The sequence below is a fragment of the Emydura macquarii genome, unplaced genomic scaffold (assembly GCF_026122565.2).
Source record: "Emydura macquarii macquarii isolate MOO-44397 ecotype Brisbane River unplaced genomic scaffold, CSIRO-AGI_Emac_v2 contig_312, whole genome shotgun sequence".
NCBI classification, from domain to species: Eukaryota; Metazoa; Chordata; order Testudines; family Chelidae; genus Emydura; species Emydura macquarii.
The window spans coordinates 7,045,162-7,064,919 of NW_027130449.1; the positions used below are offsets into that span (position 1 = coordinate 7,045,162).

The 19,758-nt window shown below is 53.1% G+C and overlaps 1 protein-coding gene and 1 long non-coding RNA gene across 2 annotated transcripts in view; both read right to left on the reverse strand.

Moving 5' to 3' along the window:
- IGSF9B (immunoglobulin superfamily member 9B) overlaps window positions 1–13,331 on the reverse strand; it is an 81,763-nt gene extending 68,432 nt beyond the window's left edge. The window contains exon 1 of the mRNA XM_067564146.1: window positions 13,266–13,331. Coding sequence (XP_067420247.1) covers window positions 13,266–13,329 — 64 coding nt within the window. The 5' untranslated portion in view covers window positions 13,330–13,331. The remainder of the gene's footprint in view (window positions 1–13,265) is intronic.
- A 4,201-nt stretch (window positions 13,332–17,532) lies between these two features.
- LOC137163811 (uncharacterized) overlaps window positions 17,533–19,758 on the reverse strand; it is a 38,227-nt gene continuing 36,001 nt past the window's right edge. The window contains exon 2 of the long non-coding RNA XR_010922849.1: window positions 17,533–19,752. This is a non-coding gene — a long non-coding RNA (uncharacterized lncRNA). The remainder of the gene's footprint in view (window positions 19,753–19,758) is intronic.

The window sequence follows — 19,758 nt, forward strand, 5'->3', positions numbered from 1 at the left end:
GAAAAGCCAGTGGGGTAACCACATGCATGGCTGGACTTCACCTCCACATGAGTAAAGCTGTTGGCCAGTACAATTACAAGCACACAGTTCTTGAAGAGATCCCTGATTTCACCCGCGCAAGTCCCCCTCCCCCCCAGCCTTGCTCTTCGCTCTGGATTCCCTCTCCTGCTTGCTTCACATGCCCAGCTAGCTGCCCCTCTCTCTCTAGTAAGTTTCACTCCATCTGCACATTAGTGGCCACTTCCAGTCTAGTAACTTCCCCTCTCCGAGGGAGGGCGGGAACACAGGGCTATCTTGCAGGAGATGCCAACATCACATATCCTTGGGGCAGGGAGAAGGGATGAGGGGAAAGCTACCTGGATCTCCAACCCAAGTGGTGCATTTGGGGACAGTCCCATTCAGTTACACGCATCTAGGAGACGTGCAGTTAAATGCCTGAATGTAGATCTGTGATCTGGCAGAAGAAAGAAGGGAAACGGGACAACATCCAGAACAGCAGCAGTTTTCTTCGGTAACTGCCAAATCAGGGTGGGGTCATATTTTATAGGTACCTGTTGAGTCTACAAAATATGTACGCAAAGCCACCATGCATGCCAAAAACTTGCAAAGTACAACACAGCACTATAGATGCTATAGCGACTGGCGCTGGCAGTGTTACCAGCGCCCACGGTTTTACACATCTCACAATATTTGGCAGTGTTCTTCAAGCCCCAGCTCCTGAAGGCATGTGATCAGGGGAGAATTTCAGCTTTCATTTAAAACGTAGGCTTCTGGCCCTCGTGTTTGCGAAGAAAAGCTTGAGAACATGACCTAAAAATTAAAAAAAAAACAAAAAAAAACCAGAGGGCAAATAAAAAGGATCCCAGATTTATTATTTAAACGTTTTGTGATGTCTGTGGCCTGACTCATGATTTTTGCAGGCTTGCAACTGGCAATACAGTGACAACATTTGGACCCAGGGAAGCCAGCAACAAGAGGAAGAGGAGAGAAGGTGCAGACAAACACCCTACCCTAGTCAGTTCTGCCTGACCGGCGACGTGGGCCTGAGCCTTCCCCTCTATCTCCCGGGGACGGTCCCCACAGAGCCGCCTTAATGCTCCGCTGGTGCCCCGGGACACCACACAGCTCCTGGAGTGCCTAGCACGCTGGAACAAGCTTCCCACGCTCAGCCAGCACAATCACAAGGTTCACTTGAGGTCGCGGGAACGCTTAGAGAAGGTGAAAGCACCATCTCACCAAAGCGTGATGCGCACGGGGCCCTCCGTCATCGACAAGTAATTAACGGGCTCACTGACCGACTCCGCCACTCCGCAGGACCAGCTGGGGCTCGAACAACACGCCTGAGAGATGTGCCTCCCCTACCAATCAGGGGCCAGGAGATCAGTGACAGATGTGTGTTCTCCTCCCCCAGCCACACTCCACCACCAATCAGAGGCCTGGACGCCTTGACCCTGCATGCACCACCACCAATCAGCACAGAGGTACCGCTGACCCATTTGGACCCGACCTGACCCGCCGCCCACCACCAATCCTGGTCTGGTGTCTGGAGAGTAGAGAGGCAAGATGCACAAGCCGGGGAGCCCAGCTGTTCCCTGCTTCCCAGCCAAGGGCGGGGACGATGCATCCAGCAGGCACACATCCTGCGGTGGCGGGATAAGCCCAGCCCAAAGTGCTCAGAGACCAGTAGCAAAGAGGCCTGTCCTCACCCCGCCGAGCAGCGCGAGAAGCCACCGTGCAGAGACGAAATCTGCTTTGACACATCCCATTCACAGCATTAAAGGCAGAATATTGCAGGGATCTCGGAGGACAAGCCACTGGCATTTCACCGAGGGAGGCACAAGAAAGCAGGGAGGGACTGTAAGCTGGTGAGGACTCTGCCCTTGCTAACCAGGAGGGTAGCAGAGAGCTGGAGTCCATCCACCTCCCTCCCGCGCCCACCCCCGCCATCCCAGATCACATCACTGGCGGAACATGACAGGAGCGAGTGGCTCTGCTTGAGCTGTGGGGGTTTGCTCAGCCAGTTAGAAACTGCACATGACAGAAAGCTGCAATTAGCTGCTCAGTCATCTAAAGAACCACTGAGGAAACCGGCATGACTCTGCAGGGCTGCCTGCCCCTCCCGACTAGAAAGCTGGCAATCTACACTGCCGGTGGGGTATCTGGGTCACGCTGAGAGAATCTGACTCCCTGATCCGCCCCTCTAGCTGGATCCAGCACCCAGGATAACAGCCCCACTAGTGCCATAATCAATAACCTCCCCACGCCCCCCTGCGCATGCGCACACACGCGCACTTCTTCACCTCAGCTCAGAAGCAGCATCTGGGTTTGCAGCGAGATTGCTGCTTTTTTTCAACTTGATTTTCCAGATGGATTGACTGAGACACACATAGGTCAACTGACTTGCCTCAAGATCACACAGCACAAACCGGAGAAGGGCGGGGGGAAGAGCTGGAGCAGCTAGAGGGGACAGCTTAGTGGTCTATGCAACAGGTTCAGGGTAGCAAGCTCTCTGAAGCCTCAGGTTCAAATCCCTCCTTCAGCAGCAGAACATCATGCAGGGGGCTTTCAGTGGTGACCCTCTAAGTAAGAGCAGGCCTCCCCTGTGGTTACACTTAAGATCCCCTGGCACCATCTCAGAGTACAAGATCATAGTGGTGTCCTTGGCCTGTCCCATCCAGTATGATAGACAGCATTTATCCTCCACCCACCTTATCTTTCCAAAACGCTGTTTTGTGAATTCTCCCACACACTCCAGGCCACATGAATGAGACAAGAGGATTATAAAACCAAGGAAATTCCTAAAGAAATAACTTTGGTAAACTGTAGTTAAGATTGCAACTATCTATTCTGGCAAAAGGGGGGTCGAACCTGAAAAGAATCATTTGTACTGCAATCGTGCATAGAGGTGCCATCTGAAATCGGGGACCCTTTGTGATAGGTGCAGTATATACACACAGTAAGAGAGTCGCTGCCCCAAGAACTTGCAATCTAGGTAGGCAAGACAAAAGGTGGGATGAGAAAAGACTTGCCCAAGGCTACACAACTGGTCAGTGGCAGGTTTCCTGACTCCCAGTAGACTGCCCTGCCCAGCTGCCTCTGCTGTGTTAAATGCTGAAGCTGTTAAAAATAAAATTCCCCAATGAAACCACATGGCCAAATGCTGCAGTTTTTAGGTGTTCACCTACAGCTCAAACCACTGGACAGAGAATGCTCATCAGGAAACCAGGGTTCATCTCATTTACCCATTTCAAGCAGCAGCCATGGCACCTCGCTTCCACCAGAGCACAGATCGGGGTTACCTAGCACCTGACGGACAAAGCCTCTAAACCGCTCCCCTCCCGTCACAGGGTGCTCCACTCAGAGCTGTGCTAGTGTCTCCTCCTGATCACTCTGGGGATTAGCTCTCAAGGGTGATGCCCCCTTCTGCCGTTTGCATGCCGTTGCTCCAACTCTCGCTGGCCTGCCACCCCTCTCTTGCTCCGGGAACCTTCGCATCTTCTTCGTGACTTCACCCTCCGGCTAGGTCACCCAACCTACATCCTTCCAGACTAGATCCAAGTCTTCCCTTCAGCAGTCTTAGATAGCCTCCCCATTCACTGCCTCGGGTCTATACTGTGCCCTCAGTGGTTGGTTGGGGGAGCCCAGGCCCAACCCCTACTCTGGGTGCCAGTCCAAGAATCCTCAACTCAGCAGTTCTGGGCTTCCCTCTCCCAGCCCTCACTGCTCCTTCTCTGGACTGCTTCCTGCTCCCCTTCTCTCTCTTGGGATGGACCAGCTCCAAATCCTCCTCCCAGGAAGCGACTGTCCTTTCCCAGCAGCAGCTCCATTCTGTTACCAGTTACCTGGCTTCACAGGCCCCACCTGTTCCTGCCCAGCTGAGCCTGCTTTCAATAAGATCCTGTACACGGATGCAGCCTGTGAAGTTAAGGTGGCCAGCTAGGCCAATTTAACTCCCGTCAGTCCTGTGTGGGGTGGACACCCCATCACAGCTCCAAAACACAGTCAGCAAGTCCTGCTGCAGGATTCATGCCCAACACCTGGGCAGAGAGCCCCTGCTAACTGTGGCACTGCTCTGCCCACTCCATGGAGGGCCTCCCTTCCCCTTCAAGCACACAGAAAGGGAGCGTACTCCCAAAGACGCTGTGTTGATATCGATGGATTAGCTTTGAGGGCTGGTTTGTGCAAGGGTCCTCGAGTGCTGGGCAACTGGGAATTAGGCCATGGCCATCCTGGTGAGGTTGGCATCATCCACACTTCACTGATGGGAAAACTGAGGCATGGCGAAGGGAGGTGACTTGCCCTGGGCCATGGAGCAAGTCAGTGGCAGAGCCGGGGTAGACCCCAGAACTCCTGCCCCCATCTCATACATTAGTCCTAGACTCAACACCTTCCTCAGGAGATAACTTGGCACCAGCCACAAGCCGCAGCAGAGCTCTTCTGGTTTAAGATGCACGTGGCAAAGGTCCATCCCCAGGTACCAGTGCCTCTCACAAGGCCAGCAGACCAGGGCAGAAGTATTCCGCCACAGGCTACCCACACCGTGGCCCTCTCCTGTCCGAACCAAGCCACGGCACGCTCACCTCCTAGGAACAGCACAACACTGACCCAGACACAACACAATGGCACAAAGCTGCCCATTCTGACGCATCAGTTCCAGCTCCCTCGTGGAACAGACACTCCAATACACGCACACACAGGATGATCATTCTTCCTCTTGAATACGGGCACGGTGCCTTTATGGGAATCAGCGCTCTGCCCTGCTGGTGAGACCGTGCCAGCGGCTGAGCAGACAGTCGGGCGCATGCAGGTCAACTCTACAAACCAGAGTCCTAGGGGCTTGCTGGAGTCTGGTAGCCAAACCCGGCATGTGCACCGAGCAGGAGACACCCACGAAAGGGAAGAGCGTACAGAACTTGCATCCCCTGGGATTCCCCTCCAGGGCAGCAGGACCCAAAGGAAGCGCACACATGCCTGCCTACCTGGCTACCCCGAGAGCTGCTCGCACGTGTGCATCCACCAACTCCCCCCACCCCTAAACGCAGTGACGAGTGGAAACAAACCCCAGGGTCAGAGACCTGCTTCAGACCAGCCATCCCCAGCGAACCCAGCTGTCTCTGCACACTGCATCCTTCTCCCTACTCAGAGCAGGCCCCATCCACAGCTCGGCAGGGGAAGTGTGGTCACCCTGGTGCCCAGAGCACTGGAACGCTACGGGAATGACGGTCCGGCACGCCAGCGCAGCACAGCAGGTGTGATGAATCCTACTGCAGAACCCGGCCGCCGCCTGCAAACACCGGTCACCAGATACAGTTGATCGCTGTTGCCCTGGCCCGCAGAACAGCAGATATGAAACTAGCTTATGTTTACAAGAGCTCCGGACATGGCAATTTTACAACCCTAAAACACATAACTCGGACACAAACTCTCTGTCCTCCGACAGCTGAGACGCCGGCCGGCGGCCCCCGATTCAGCTCCCAGGAATCTGCCAGTACGGGGCGCTCCGGGAGAACGACGGGGCACAGCAGTGCACCCGGCCACACACCCGCCTCCTCGGTCCCCTACTCAGAACGCAGATCCCAATCCACAGCTCCAGAGGGGCCGGTTGTCAGAGCCCCGCCTCCTCTGATCTGTCCCCAGAGGGACGCCCACGTGCGTAGAGCACAGCAGCAGTGCCGGACAGAGCGCCAGGCAGGGAGATGGGGCCTTCCCTTCCGCGAGGCCTCTTCCCCCGAGGATTACAAGGGGCGCCCCAGAGCCAGCAAGAGGTACAAGCCGCTCTGCCCCAATCGGCGAGGATGCTACCAGGCTGGGACTCCAGCAGAAGCCCTCCCTGCCACCGGAGTTGGGCGATTACATTGCTCTTTGATTAGAGGCTGGAAAGTAATCAAGATAAATCAGATTAATCTTTGGTCCCACACCAAGGCTGGAGGATTACTGGTCCCCACTGCCCTTCTAGACATCAGAAGGACGAGGAAGGGAGAGGAGGAAAAGATCCCCCCAGTCTCAGCCACTGGGCAAAGATTAAAAGCTAGATGGGGACATAGCCCAGCCCAGCCCGCCCCAGCTCCCCCAGGCCGCACACTCCATCCTGAGGTTTCTTCTTCATAGCAGCAGCACTGAGGACGAGCAGGTGGGGGAGTGCCAGGGCCCAGACTTCACAGGGTGGGTTGTTCTACCATAGGCAACTAAGCTAAACAATCACCACCACAATCTACCGCTATTCCAAGTGGGACAGCCACCCGCCCACCCGCCTCCCGCTCTCTCTGAGCCCCCGCGCCCTGGGGACACACTAGGGGAAGGCAGAAAAGCATGGCCACAAAGCATATGACCGAGGGTGTGCAGACTCCAGAGCTCCCCTGTTCACACTCAGTACAAGGCCCATGACCAACCCCTCCCACTCAACACCCCAGCAGGTGCCTGGGACCAGATGCCCAATCCTAGCAGACAGGTCCCAGTCCAAATCCTCCCACGAACACACACATCCAGCAGGGCGTTGATACCCAAGGCATGGAACCAGACCCTTTTCCACCAGGCACTGGGTCCTTGGCACGCCATTTCCCAGCCCCCTCTGCTCTAACTCACGCAAGAGCGGGCAAGAGAAGCTGCTCCAACAGGGACAGCCAGGACCTTCGGAGACCTATAGGCTCAGAGTTCAGCGTAACACCCTGCAGTCCCTTCGGCTGAGGTAACCAGTCCTGGCGGCGATGAGCCCTCTAGCAGGAGAAAAGTGACCCGGGACAATGCCCGAGCAGCTCCTGCAGACTGCTTAGAGAAACGTGGGCGTTTCACACCAAATCCTCAAGGGTGGAGAACCCACTCCCCAGTTTGCCCCTTGCCTCTCCCTGACATAATACGGCCTTCTTCCAATTTCCCTGACTCCAGCACAAGGTTACAATAATGCCACTGAACCCAGGGCAATCTCACCTGTGTGGAACTGGCGTCAGGTCAGAAGCCCACAGAGTTCAGCACTCCACACAGTAACTCAAGTAAATCTCGCCAAGCTCAGCGGGGCTGGTGGGGTCACCAAGCCAGAGCAGAGTGGTCCCTGCTGCCATGCCTTCCCCTGGAGTCCCCAAGTTGGAGGAAGGAAGAAGCCACTTGCGGTGGGTAGGAGACAGGAGCCCACATCTTTTAGCGAAGGCCTTAAATGATCCTTCCAGTCTCTGCTAGCTAAGCCCTGCAATCAGGACTTCAGATCTAGCCCAGGAGAAGGGATGGGGAGCTCTCAGGAGGAGGTCTGCTACAGCAGTCAGTCAAGGGAGCGGCACGGAGTCTTTTCAGCCATGCTTACCAGCCCAGGTCTTGAAAGAGAGATTGCACCGCAAGGGGCCAGTTCTGTAGCGGGAGGGAGCTCCTGAGTGCATCCCCATGGGGATCGAGCAACCGTCTGCCTCAGGGCCATGCCAGGACTACCACAGATCACCAGTTAGAGCGATTCTCATTTACAGGAAGAGGGTGCAGCTCTTTGTGGAGCTGGGGATGAGAGAAGAAATTCCCTGGGAAGGCTGGGGGGGTGCTCACCTTTACGGAGCAAAGATAATCATTAAGTCTTGTAATTAACTAAGACACAGGATCAGGGTCAGTCAGTGCTGATCCCAGCTCTGCGACTAACTCACGAAACGACTTCATGGAAAGCACATCCCTGCTCTGTGCCTCAGTTTCCCCAACTGTAGTGGGGGGGATAACAAGGCTTCCTCCCCTCATTCAGAAGGTGCAGCAACAGGCCACAGCACTATTAGCTATTAGTCTCCTGTAACCTCCTTGTTCCTGTGTGCAGGAGGCAACAGAGAACATCCACCCACCCACAGCAAGACAGGAGGACAGAGAAGGGCTGATGCCCCACGGAGCACCAGTGCAGACGCCCAGCCAGCGATCGCCAGACAGGGCAGGACCACAGAGCCAAGGCAGTCACAGCACAGCATGCCGCGGTCGCCGCGTGACCTCTTGGCGCCCGTTTCCCCAGCAGGGCCACGGAGGGGCGAGCAGAAGGCTGAGACAGCGCTGGATCCGTTCTTTGCCAGCCGGCTACCACTCAAGATCCTGGTGAGGGCTGCAGAGGCCAGAAGCAGGCAGAAAGGGGGCGGAGGGGTGGGGGAAGAGAAGAGGCTAAAGTCAGCGTCCAAGGCGACGTAGGGCTGCCCTTAAGAACTCCAATCGGTGACTTGGGAGGACTGATGCTTATCGAAGGGGATGCTAAGGTGACTCTAGAACAGCATCTACTGCACACGGCAATGAGGAGTCAGCAGCGATGGCAACAAAGGTGCGCACACAGCTCCAGCAGCCTCCGCTGCTGCTCGGTAGGGAATGGTGTGGGATGGAGGCTATGGAGCAGCTCACCACTATGTCGATCCCGGCTTCGCCCAGCAGGAGGGGCTGCAGGGAGCGGGGTGCTAGCTGCCCCCAGCCCTCAGTTGCTGCAGTACCATCATCGCCCAGCTGCCGCACGACTACCGGGAACGTGGCGCACACCACTGCTGCAGTCCCCACTTCTCCCAGCAGGGGTGCCGTAGAGCACAGTAGTAGAACACGGGGGTCTCGAGGGACCGCGCAGACTGCCTGCGGTGTGAGAGTTGCAGTGACACCACCAGCGCACGCAGAGGCTATAAAAAACCCACACTGCTGACTTCAGCACCAACTCAGCAAAGCCAAGTCACTGGGGAGCAAAGGCTGCCACGACCTAGCTTCCTCCACAGCCCCTCGCAGGCAGTACAGAGTTAAGCCCTCACTCTAGGCTTTGTTCCTTGGCTTTGGCCACTTCGTCTCACACGCAGAAGGTTTTTTGTTGTGTATAGCTGCCGCGTGAGGACAGAGGAGAACCCTGGCTCCTCCCACCCCTTACCAGCCTGGTGAGGACAACCTCTGGTCTCCAATTCCTATTGCACTAGAAGAACTCCTCCCAGTTCATTTACACCCTGAAGTTGCAGAAACACAAGCCAGCAAGGCGGGCTCATGCAGACAGCTGCCCAGCTCTGTCCTGCCTCAGATCCACGGGTTAAGGGTAAGATCATGCTGGGCTGCACCAGCAGAGAGGATGCATGTGGAGGAATCCCGAGAGGATCCAGTACAGCTCTCCAGAATCAGGACTCGGATGCCAGGCTAGTCATCTCTCGAAGGCGGTGCTTTTCCACCTTTTTTCCATCTGCAGACCCCTAAAATATTTCAAATGGAGCTGCTGAAAATCTCAGATGTAGTCTGCAGATGCCAATTAGTCTGCAGCCCACAGGTTGAAAAGCACTGCTCTGAGGAATCACACAGTGCAGCGCTCCACAGACAGCTCCCCCCATTGGCCTGCCCTGCCCGAGAAAAATCCTTACTGACCTCCTGTACCCCCCCCCCCCACACACACACACACACTGCATAGCGCACACATACCCTCGCTGTGCACAGGACACACTCAGCACAATGCACTGACACATCTATCACACTAACTCCTGATACACAAACACACACTCCCAGCTCTCCTTGTGCACAGGACACACACGATGCACCATGCACGCTCACGTTATATTCCCTCGTAACACACAGGCTCACTATACCCAGCACACGCACACTGCACTCGCTGTGCACAGGACACACACACACGCACACATGTGCAATCCCCTCCCATCCGCAATACTCACTCATGATACACACAGCCGCACTCCAATCTCATCAACATGCAGACTCACTACACACAGCTCATCCTCCCCACGCAGTCTACTCACTGTCTGCTCCCACACATTATTCATAGTACACTCACTCATCACGTATATTCTACTCACTCATCGCACACCCCCAACACACACGTGCGCGCATACCCACACACACGCATGACACCAAATCCCTGGGCGCCCATCAGTTCATACGCTCTGCCCCAGCATTTCTGTATCCCCATGTCTAACACACAGGCTTCGCGGAGTTGAGAGTCACTTTCCACTCAGGAAGAGGGCGGAGCAGCCCCCTGACCCTCCAGTGAAGAAGAGATCCTATTCATGGTATTTCTAGGCAACAAAAGTGACCATGCATTGAACTTCCCCTCTTCATCTCTCCATGAGACAGAGGGTCATTCCGGACTCGCCACTGCAAACTGTCCTGCTCAGCAGACACCGGCATCTCAGCTGGTGGAAAGGGCTTGGCCAACTCTTTAAACCAGATAAAGATGCCAAGTGCAGCCCATCAACAGCAAGGGAGGAGCGTCAACTTTCAGGGAGTAACCATGGCAGATGGCACCGCACTACACCCCTAACACAGCTTATACCTGCCATCAGGCAGCAGAACCTGCACCACTGGAGAACTTGGAGTAGAGCTGCTGATTGGAGGGCCCATATTTGAGGTACAAATCAGTCTAACGGAGGCCACATTTCTTCTTGTGCGTCCATCTGTCGTTTTGGTCTTAAATTGTAAGCTCTTTGGGGCAGATACTGTCTTGGTTTTTTGTTCTGTATTTGTGCAGCACCTAGCATGATGGGGTCCTGGTTCTTGCCTGGGGCTCCTAGGCACTACCATAGTACCCAGAATAAACAGACATGCCAGCTTTCCCCTGTACACAGAAGTGAAAATAATGGTGGTGGCTGTTAGCAAAGGGTTCCTTTTAATAGCAATCATCATGTACCCGCAGGGATACACCTTGGGAGCAGCCAGGAGAGAGGGGAAACCTGGTCAATTACGACTCTTGATAAATGTCCTTCCTATCCAATAAGCATATAGCTATTGGAAAATCACATGGAGGGCTGGTGAGAAAGGGCTATTATCAATGTTTTTTCAGTAGCCCACTGGACTGCTATGCTATCAATGGATTTATTCATTTGTGGAGATGCCAATCTCACTTCCAAGCATGAAGCACTCACTGAGAAGTCAAGAATTTAATTTTCCATCAGGCTTCCAGGATTAAGGCATTTGCTGGAACCGAAGTAGTCATCTCACCATTTCAGCTCAATGACCTCAGAGTCCTATTGGTTACCACTGGCTGCAAGGCCCAATGGAGCGAGCTGGCTAGACACACCCCTCTGGCCGCACACTGAACTTGAAGGTGTTTGCTGGTGACAGCCAGTTGAATGGGGGAATGCAACTGATCAATGATGGGAAGGAGTGGCACCCAGTGCCTGAAGCAGGAAAAGGACCCAGGCCTTCTGGGTTCTGTTCCCAGCTCTGCCTCAGCGACCTTGAACAAATCTCCATCTCACGTTAGTCATTTGTAAAATGGAGAAGATACCACCCGCCTCTCAAAGGGAGCATGTGGGGCTTATTGAGACTCACAGACTTTAAGAAGGGACCATCCTGATCTCCGGCACGTTGCAGGCCACAGCCCCTCACCCACCCACTCCTGTAATAGACCCATAACCTATGGCTGAGCTCCTGAAGTTCTCAAATCATGATTTAAAGACTTTAGTAAGTGTAGTTCTCCTGGGGATCCAAGGATGGAAGGCACTGGAGAAATGCCATTAACAACCAGCAGGACAGGGCTGACATTGTTCAAAAGCCACTATGCCTAGAGAAAAAGAGGAACTGAGATACGCTCGCTAAACAAATACGGGAAACATTCTGCATTGACCACATCCATTTGCACCCTCACTAAAAGCAGGATACAGCTTTTTATCAGGAGAAACTTCATCCCACTCCAGCCCCCTCAAGTGGTGGGTCTGGTGAGGGCCACTTTGGCCCAGTGAAAAGCAGATGAAGAAAGAAACCTATAGGAAGCATGCCTCCTGCTGGCATGGGTGAGATATCTTGGCTTCCCTGCCTTCCCTCACATAGGACTCAGTCACTTGCAGCCTCCTCTGCTTTCCAGCCGTGGCTCATCTGGTTCACTTCTTGAAAGAGAAAATTCCAAAGCCCTCAAGAGTATTTTTGCAGCATTCAAAGGACGACAATTCCGAGAACACAATGCACAGTGCTGTGTGCAAGCTAATGTTTCATAAACTTCATGAGTTTTGGTTGACTGCCCTCAGGGAGGTCATTTAAAAATGATTAGCATTTTCATAAGATGCTCCGGGTGCTTCTAGCTCTTTTTCTGCAGCGTCCTTAAAAGGAATAAAAAGCCCCGTTTTGCCAGGCACTATTCAGAATCATTTAAAGTACTTAACCATCATACATAAGCAATGCACATGAAACGAGTCTCATCTCATGCTGTAACTGGTAGCCCACATAGCAGAACAGTCAGCCCGTTTTACCAGCGCATCGCTGAAGGCAAGGACGTTTGCTCTGAAGTCACATCTCTGAATAAGATTTCGCATTCCCCCCACCTCTCCACTGCCTTCCAAACAAGCCCACTGCATTGATTTCAACACCTCCCATTAGAAGTTTGCACCTGTCTATTTGATCACAAGCACCTACAAGTCCACAACGGATTGGAAAAAAATGTTTCCTAGCTGGCATTTGCCACATAATTAAGTTTGCTCAGCTTTAAGGAAAAATAAAACATGGAAGAAGACTCGGGTTTTCCTCTATTGATCCTAGGGATTCAAATGAAGTCTCTAAAGTCACCCCTTTCTTTCAAGGCAAAAGGTGAGCTCTTAACTGGTCACTAGCAGAAACAAATTCCTTCTCTGCTAAACTGGGTTTTTGCCCCATTTGATATTTTTCTTCAGGATAAAAAAAAAGTTAATAGCCCCATAACAGCTCTGTTGTAGCATTATTATTAAAGCAGCAACGTTAAAGATTGATCACTTAAGAAAACTGTTCTCTAAGACAATAACGTTTTAATTAAAAAAATATAATTTATTGGCCAACTCTACATTTGTCTAGCTGGAATTTCTACACAGTCTGAAAGCTTTCCCCACGTCTTAAAAACAAAAGAAAAGAAACAAATAAAGAAACCACAGCTCTTAAAAGCTTAAGACGCTCTTATAGCGAAGAATTCAATAGGCTGGCTACATATAAAATATCAACTTATGCTGCTTCTGATGTTTCAGAAAAGTCTGAGAAAGAAAAAAATTCTCTCTCTCTAGCCTGCTCTTTCTTCTAAGCATCCTCTACTGGCAGACCAAAAGGTTTTCCTGCAGGCAGCCTCTTGAAATACTCACACAACTAGCTTCCCGGCACCCAAACGAGCTGCCTTAGGTTTGCAAGTTTATACAATCCCCCTGCCAGTTCCGGGAGTGGAACTTGCAAAAAAAAAAAGAGTCAGGTCCTTGCAAATCAGGAGACACAGGCCAAAAAAAAAAAAGAGGGGGGGTGGACGGGAAAAGGGGGCAAGGCAGATTGAGAAGCTGTTTGCAAGAGACAGGACAGGGAAAGGGGGGGGGGGGCAGGGGGAAACAGCAGCGAGATGCTGCACTTCAACTCACCTTGAGCTGCAAGTCCTCTGGTGGTGATTACACTTGCTATCAAAGTGGCCACATACCAAATCATAGTACTACCGACCACCCATACGGAGCATCATCCTATCTCAAAAGTGCCCTTCTTGCTGCAGACCATCCATTGCAGAGCCCCTGGCTGGTGCAAAGGATCCCCCCTGGTGCCCGGCTCATGCCCTCAGCCCTTCTCCTTGCTGCCTCCCCTCCACTCTCCCCATCCCTCCTCGCCTAGTGCAGCCCCCCTCTGCTGACACGCACTAAGCACCTGCACTGGTAGCTCAGGCGCACAGCGCAGCCAGAGTCTCAGGGCGTAGCCTAGCCTGGGCTCTTTAGCTCCTCTGGTCCGCCCCCGCCTCGCGTCTATTGGCCGGAGGGAAAGAAGGTGGGCGTTGATTGGCTTGAAGCGCTGCCAGTGCCAGGGCGGTGGGCGGACCGGCCCCGTTTCAAGGTGGGTTGGAGCGCGCAGTGCACAGAGCCGCAGAATCATGCGCATTGCCAGGGAGAAGGCGTCGGGGATCGCCTCTTCCCCTCCCCGCCTGCTCGCGCTGCATGGCCAGGGCCCCGCGAGGAGGAGGAGGGGGGGCTCCTGGGCCGGAGGGGGGGCCGTGCAGTGCAGTGCTGCCGCCCGGGGAACGCTGCAGAGCGGCGGAGAGGGCCCTGCACTGACCCAGCGACTCCAGCCCCTGCTCGCTCGCCTGCTGCTAGTCCTGAGTAGGGGATGAGCCATCCTGCAGGAGCCCCGCCTGCACCGCTCCTCCGTGCACCGCTCCGCTCCGCTCCCCCAGCCCGCTGGGCCCCCCCCCCTCCACACACACACACACCTCTGCAGCCTGCCTCCCAGCTGCTCTCGGGGGACCCTCACCCCACTCGCCCCCATGGGGAAATGGTGAGGGCAGGACCCATTTCTAAGGTGGTGACTGGGGCGATCCTCTGCAGTAGGGAGGGGGTGCGGGTAATTCTGTCACCGCAGGGAGAGGGGGCAGAGACACCTGGGGAGAAGAGACTAAGCCGGGGCTGGGGGAGGAGGGGGCAGCCAGATTCACGGGAGAGGAGGGGCTTGTGGCTAAGATACTGGAGGGAGAACCAGGGGTTCAGGTTCTGCCATAAGCCTTCCTGCATGAGCTGGGCGCATTGCGGCCAGGTTAAAAGGAGGGCTCGGCCCCCTGTGACTCTCCAAGGCCCCCCCCCCCGCAAAGCTCTTTGGAACCTCTGGCCCCTCGTTTCACCCCATAGAAGGGAGTGGAGGCCTTTTGAAAATCCAACTCTTCTCTCTCTTCCTCAGGACCCTGTCTAGAAAAGGGAGGCAGTCCTCCCCGCTTTCTCCTACCCCGTGTCTGCCCGGCCTTGTTAGATTGGAGGATCTGCAGGGCAGCAGCTGTCTTGCGCTATTTACAGGTATGACACTTAGCACTGGGGGGCCCTCCACCGTCCACACCCTACCACAATACCAGTAAATCAATAACGGGAGCCGCAGAGGAGGGGGAGCTCACAGGTAGAGGAGAGATGTCCCCTCAGTGGAAGAGAGGGAAGTGGGGCCCTGAAGATGCCCCAGGGGTGAGACAGATGCACCCTCCTGAAGGAACTCCTAATGAAGCAAGATGGACTCACTCACTTATCTCGAAACACCATGGGGCTAAGCATGCCTCTCAGCTTCCGGGCAAGAAGACAATGTCAGCAAGGAGAGAGTCTGCGGTTCCTGGGAGCAGAGAGCTAGGCTGTGAGGAGACAGAGGATCAGGGTTGTGGTTGGGGGTGGAGGGCCCAAGCATGGATCGGGAAAAGCCTGTGACTTCATGGACACACCTACAAACAACCCCAGACCTGGTTCCCAACCCCAGGTGTTTGCAATCACCTTGCTGGTTGTGGTTTACTTTGAGATGCATTTTTGCTTTGCTGATGTTCTTCTTTACCTCTTATTTTCCTCCCTCTTGTGGTCCCTGGAAATAGACAGAAAAGTTCCTTAAAGCATATTATTACAGAAGTTTGAGAGCCCCAAGGGAATAGGGCAAGATTGGGGTGTAAAACACACACTGTTTCTATAGCTTCCTTATGCTCATTAAACCAGAGGCTTTTAGGTGGCCTGGTGAAGGCAATTATAGGGAGAGGGATCCCAAGGCCTGCAGAGACCTTGCAGAGGTCCCCACCAATTCTAGCCCACGTTCTGAGCAGTTTGCTTTCATAGCAAAACCTGAGATCTTAAAAAAGTCTGACTCAGTTCTTTATTGGAGGAAGGAAGTGAAAGCTTGCACTAGCCTCTAGCACCAAAGGACTGATCCAAAACAGTGAGGCAAATGGAACTCCTTCCATTGACTTCGGATCAGGCCTCACGTGACTGTCCCTCTACAAGGTTTCTTGTCGTCTTTTCCTAGTTCCCACCCTCTGTTGATGTCAGCTTAGTGCCTGTGGCGGGTGGGGGCAGGAGCGGATGATACGGCTGCTTTAACTGCCCCTGGTGGGTGCAGTGCACCCAGCAACCATGGAAGCACCATGGTCCTGATTTTCAAGAAGCGCAAGTGATAGATAGTCACTCAGCAACGTGAGTGCTCAGCACTTAGGAAAATCAAGCTCTTGGCTTCCAATGGCTTAAAACCTACAGCCCCCATTAACCCTCTAGACACTAGAGCAGAGCCTCACCTGCGTAGGATTTCCAGTTACGTACAAAGAGCACTGGACTTGGCGACCCATTACAATAGCGAACCGCATGCAATTTCATTTTATCGAGCATCTTTCGTAGCAACCGTATCCAGGCCTGCCACAGAGAGTTAAAAGATACACTTCCAAAGGGAAAACCAAGCGCAAAGAGCAGGAAGAGAGAAATGAGGGGTTTTGGAGCTTTATTTATACTTACACAAGTTGTTAGAGTCAACCTAGTAGGTTCTAGATTATTTAAGCAATGAAAAAATTCTTCCTCCCACGACACAGCTACTCCTGGTGGTTTTAACTGGGTTTTTGCCCCCATTCTAAGAAAAATAAAAACACCAATTACACATATACTGGCGCAGCCAGACTCAGGAGGCATCAAAAGTACTGTTAGCCCGTGATAGATGGAGCCAGACCAGCCTTGCTCCTGGTATGTGGCTTTCTGAGCTCATCATTCATCGAGAGACTGAAAATATGTTCCTCAGTTAAGAGAACTGATGTCGGTTCACACCCTTGTTTTTCCAGACTAATTTGTTAATTATATGAGATTCTTTCCCGGCTGTTTTCACACTTCAGCTCTATTTGTAGCTGTATTTATTTAAATAGAATAGGGAGAGTCCCTTCACTGTGTGTCTGGTTTTGGGGTCAAGCTGGGATCAAATGAGGACAATAGAGTGCATGGCATCATTTAGGTAAGTGGTTCTCAATCTTGTGTATACCAGGACCCCTCAGAGCGCCTACGCAACCTGCTGGGATCTAGCCAGGATGCCCCTCCCATTTAGCCATATGAGAAGGGCATGTTGGCCATGAGCCCCAGGTCTAGGTACAAGGGCCAGTCCAATGGTTAACTGGACTGGAAGTAATTCACAAGCAAGTTCCAGAGACCGGCTGAGCAACACCTGCAGTTCTCCCTGCAGCCAATGGGTGAAGCTAGTGTTCAGCACCCCAGGATATGATCCCTATGTGCACAGCATTAGAGTCATGGCACAAACCTACTTCGCTGAGCCTGGGGGAGTTCTTGCCTGTCCAGAAAGCAGCCAGCACAAGGCTTTTGCACTAATTACCTCCCAGTTAAACTCACAGGGCTCTGAGACGAGGAATCAAGAGACCGGATTTCTAGTCCCTAGGGCTTCAGTGGTGCATATGTCATATATTATTTGTATTATCATATCACATAAGTCATGGAGCAGGGCCCCCTCTGCGCTAGGTGCTGTACAAACACAGAACAGAATGCTCTTTTGCCAAAGAGCATCCCGTGGTACCTCGGGCAGATCCACAGCTGAGGGGTGAATCCCACACACAGCAAATGGAGTTGCAGGCTTAATTCTGAGTTGCCAGGCACATGGCAGGTTGGGTCCCCAACCTGGTGTAGTTATTACTCAAGCTAGTGATGGTGTCATCAGCCAGCTGGGGGTTCTTTTGGGTTTTGCTAAGCCCCTTGCTTAGCCCCCAGCTTTGATCAAAAGCTCACACATGCAGGCGCATAGGGAGCAGTGATCCAGCAGACAAGAGTCTCTGAAATCACTGTGTCCCTCCTGACAGGTAGATAAGCCCAGCTCTGCCTTCTCACCCATCTAACTCCATTGAAGTCAGTGGAGCTACCTGAGGGTCAATGAAGAACAGGGTCTAGGAGCAACATCAGTAGAGCCCCCATCCCCAGTGGGAGCAGTCTGCCTGCTTGGGTTCCCAGGAGCACAGGTGTGTGTGTCAATGCAGGGTCCCAGCACAGGAAGGAGACTAGGATGCTAGCTCTGCGATTCCCCCTGCACATACCTCCCGCCACGGTAGCCACTATGCCAAAACTGCCTCTGGCATCACGGCAAAGGCCCCAGCATCCAAAACACGCCCAGGCCACATCCTTTAACTCCACCCTCCAACGCAACCTCATCAAGATAGGACCTCGGGCCCTGTCCCCCCAGAGACAGACGACTAGATAGGGCAGATGAAGGCATCATGGCTTTGACTGGGGATGTGTGTGAGATTTCCCTGCCCAGCAGGCCAGGGCGACTCCAGGCTGTAATTCTGGATTAGTTGCTTTTTAAAGCAGGGACATTTCAGCAGCAAAACGACACCATCCCCAGCCTCATCTCTCTCCCCCTTCGCCCCCACTGACCGGTGGAACCCCCGTCTGCTCTGGAACTATTAACTGCTAATCTGTTGCACTAGCTGACTCCACGGAGCAATACAATCCAGAGAATAAAAGTCATTGGAAGAGAACGAGAAAAAGAAAAAAGAGTTCCCCCACACATCAGGATTGCAACTTCAATATTTTAGCCTTTCCATACTGATTCTAGCCCACAACCAAAAATACACCATACCCATGTCATGCTAATTATGGATGAGTCAGTTGACAACTGGCCACTGTTAAATTTAAACCATCTTTAAATAACAAGGAGTTAAAAAAAAAAAGTGAGGATTTTTTTTTAGATTACAACCAAAACACTTGGAATAGATTTAGCAGCAGACTCAGCTGGTGCACGTGCGTTCACTGGAGCTGCACCGACTGACGCTAGTTGATGAGCTGCCCCTCCGCATTACGTAAAGAGCAGAGGCTGACTGGCCAGGATCCTTTTAGAAAACACCTGGGCTTTGATTCTGGCTTCCCACCTGCAGCGTCCTCTTTCTCTTAACGGGGTCAGCTCACCCACTTTGCAGGCATTGGTTTGGCCAGACCTCAGTTTCCTTTCTGTAAATCAAACAGTGCATAGCTAAGGCTTCCAAATGAAAATTTCCCTTCTGGGGTTTAGTTTATTAACAGACAAAGTTCTACTCAACACAAGCCTTCCCCCCGAGGGGAGACTGTCTAAAACCCCCACCACAGCTAACTTCTTCTGACGGGCACGGGGAGCCAGCTCTGCCTTCTACAGTCCGCAGAGGCAGTCCCATGATCCCCATTCATTCATTGCTCCATCTGGAGTTCCCCAAATTTCTTGCTTTAAATGGCTGGGGCTCTGGACCAGGCATGCTGGGTCCTGCCTCTGCCAAAGGGCCTAGCCGGCGGTTGTGGCGGACTAGCAGGAACGCAGGCCTCTAGGACAAAAGAGCAAGCTCAGGCCCTGATCCTGCAAACACATAGTCCCAGAAACTACTGGGAATTCTCAGTGAGTGAAATCTACCCCTGGGAGAGGGCCTGCATAAGGTCAGTATGTCAATTAAGCCTTCAACAGGGGCTTGATGTGCTGGCCCTATGCAAAAGAGGGAGATTTCACTGTGTTTGTATGACATTACTCACTCGTGTAAGTGTTTGCAAGATCGGGACATGAATCTCGTCAGGCTTGATCCACAAGGAGCTCTGTATGTATCCCACGTTTCAGGCATCTGGTGTCCCATATTTGGAGTGGGGTGAAGCACCGTGTCCTGTTACCTCCCACATTTCAGGGGGTTCCATATGCCATGTGTCGTGATTCTCTCACCGCTATCCTCCCCACACCCCAATACTCCGAGCAGGGAGAGGGGGCATGCTCCAGCCACGCTGCAGCACTGAGAGCGATGGTTTTCAGGGCAGAGTGCTTTTTTTTTTTCCAGCACACACAAGCCCTGTGAAAACAAGAGCTTAAAATGGAAATGCTGAGCCAGCCCTCAGTGTCGCTGTGAATACAGCAAGGCTGTGATCTGAAAAATAAAACAGCCCCTTGACTGAGTTTTCAAAGGACAAACAGTCAAACAGGCTCAAGTTTGCATGTGGCTTCCGCTGGGTCTTTTACATTAAACGCATTTCTCCTTTCACTTTCCCTGCGTGATCGGCCGTTCGTTCCTGGCTCACCGGAGCAGCTGGCTGGCACAGGCGACTTGTCTGACGTCTCTCTCCCCTTTTGGCACCAAGTCTCAGAACACTCCACCTGTGG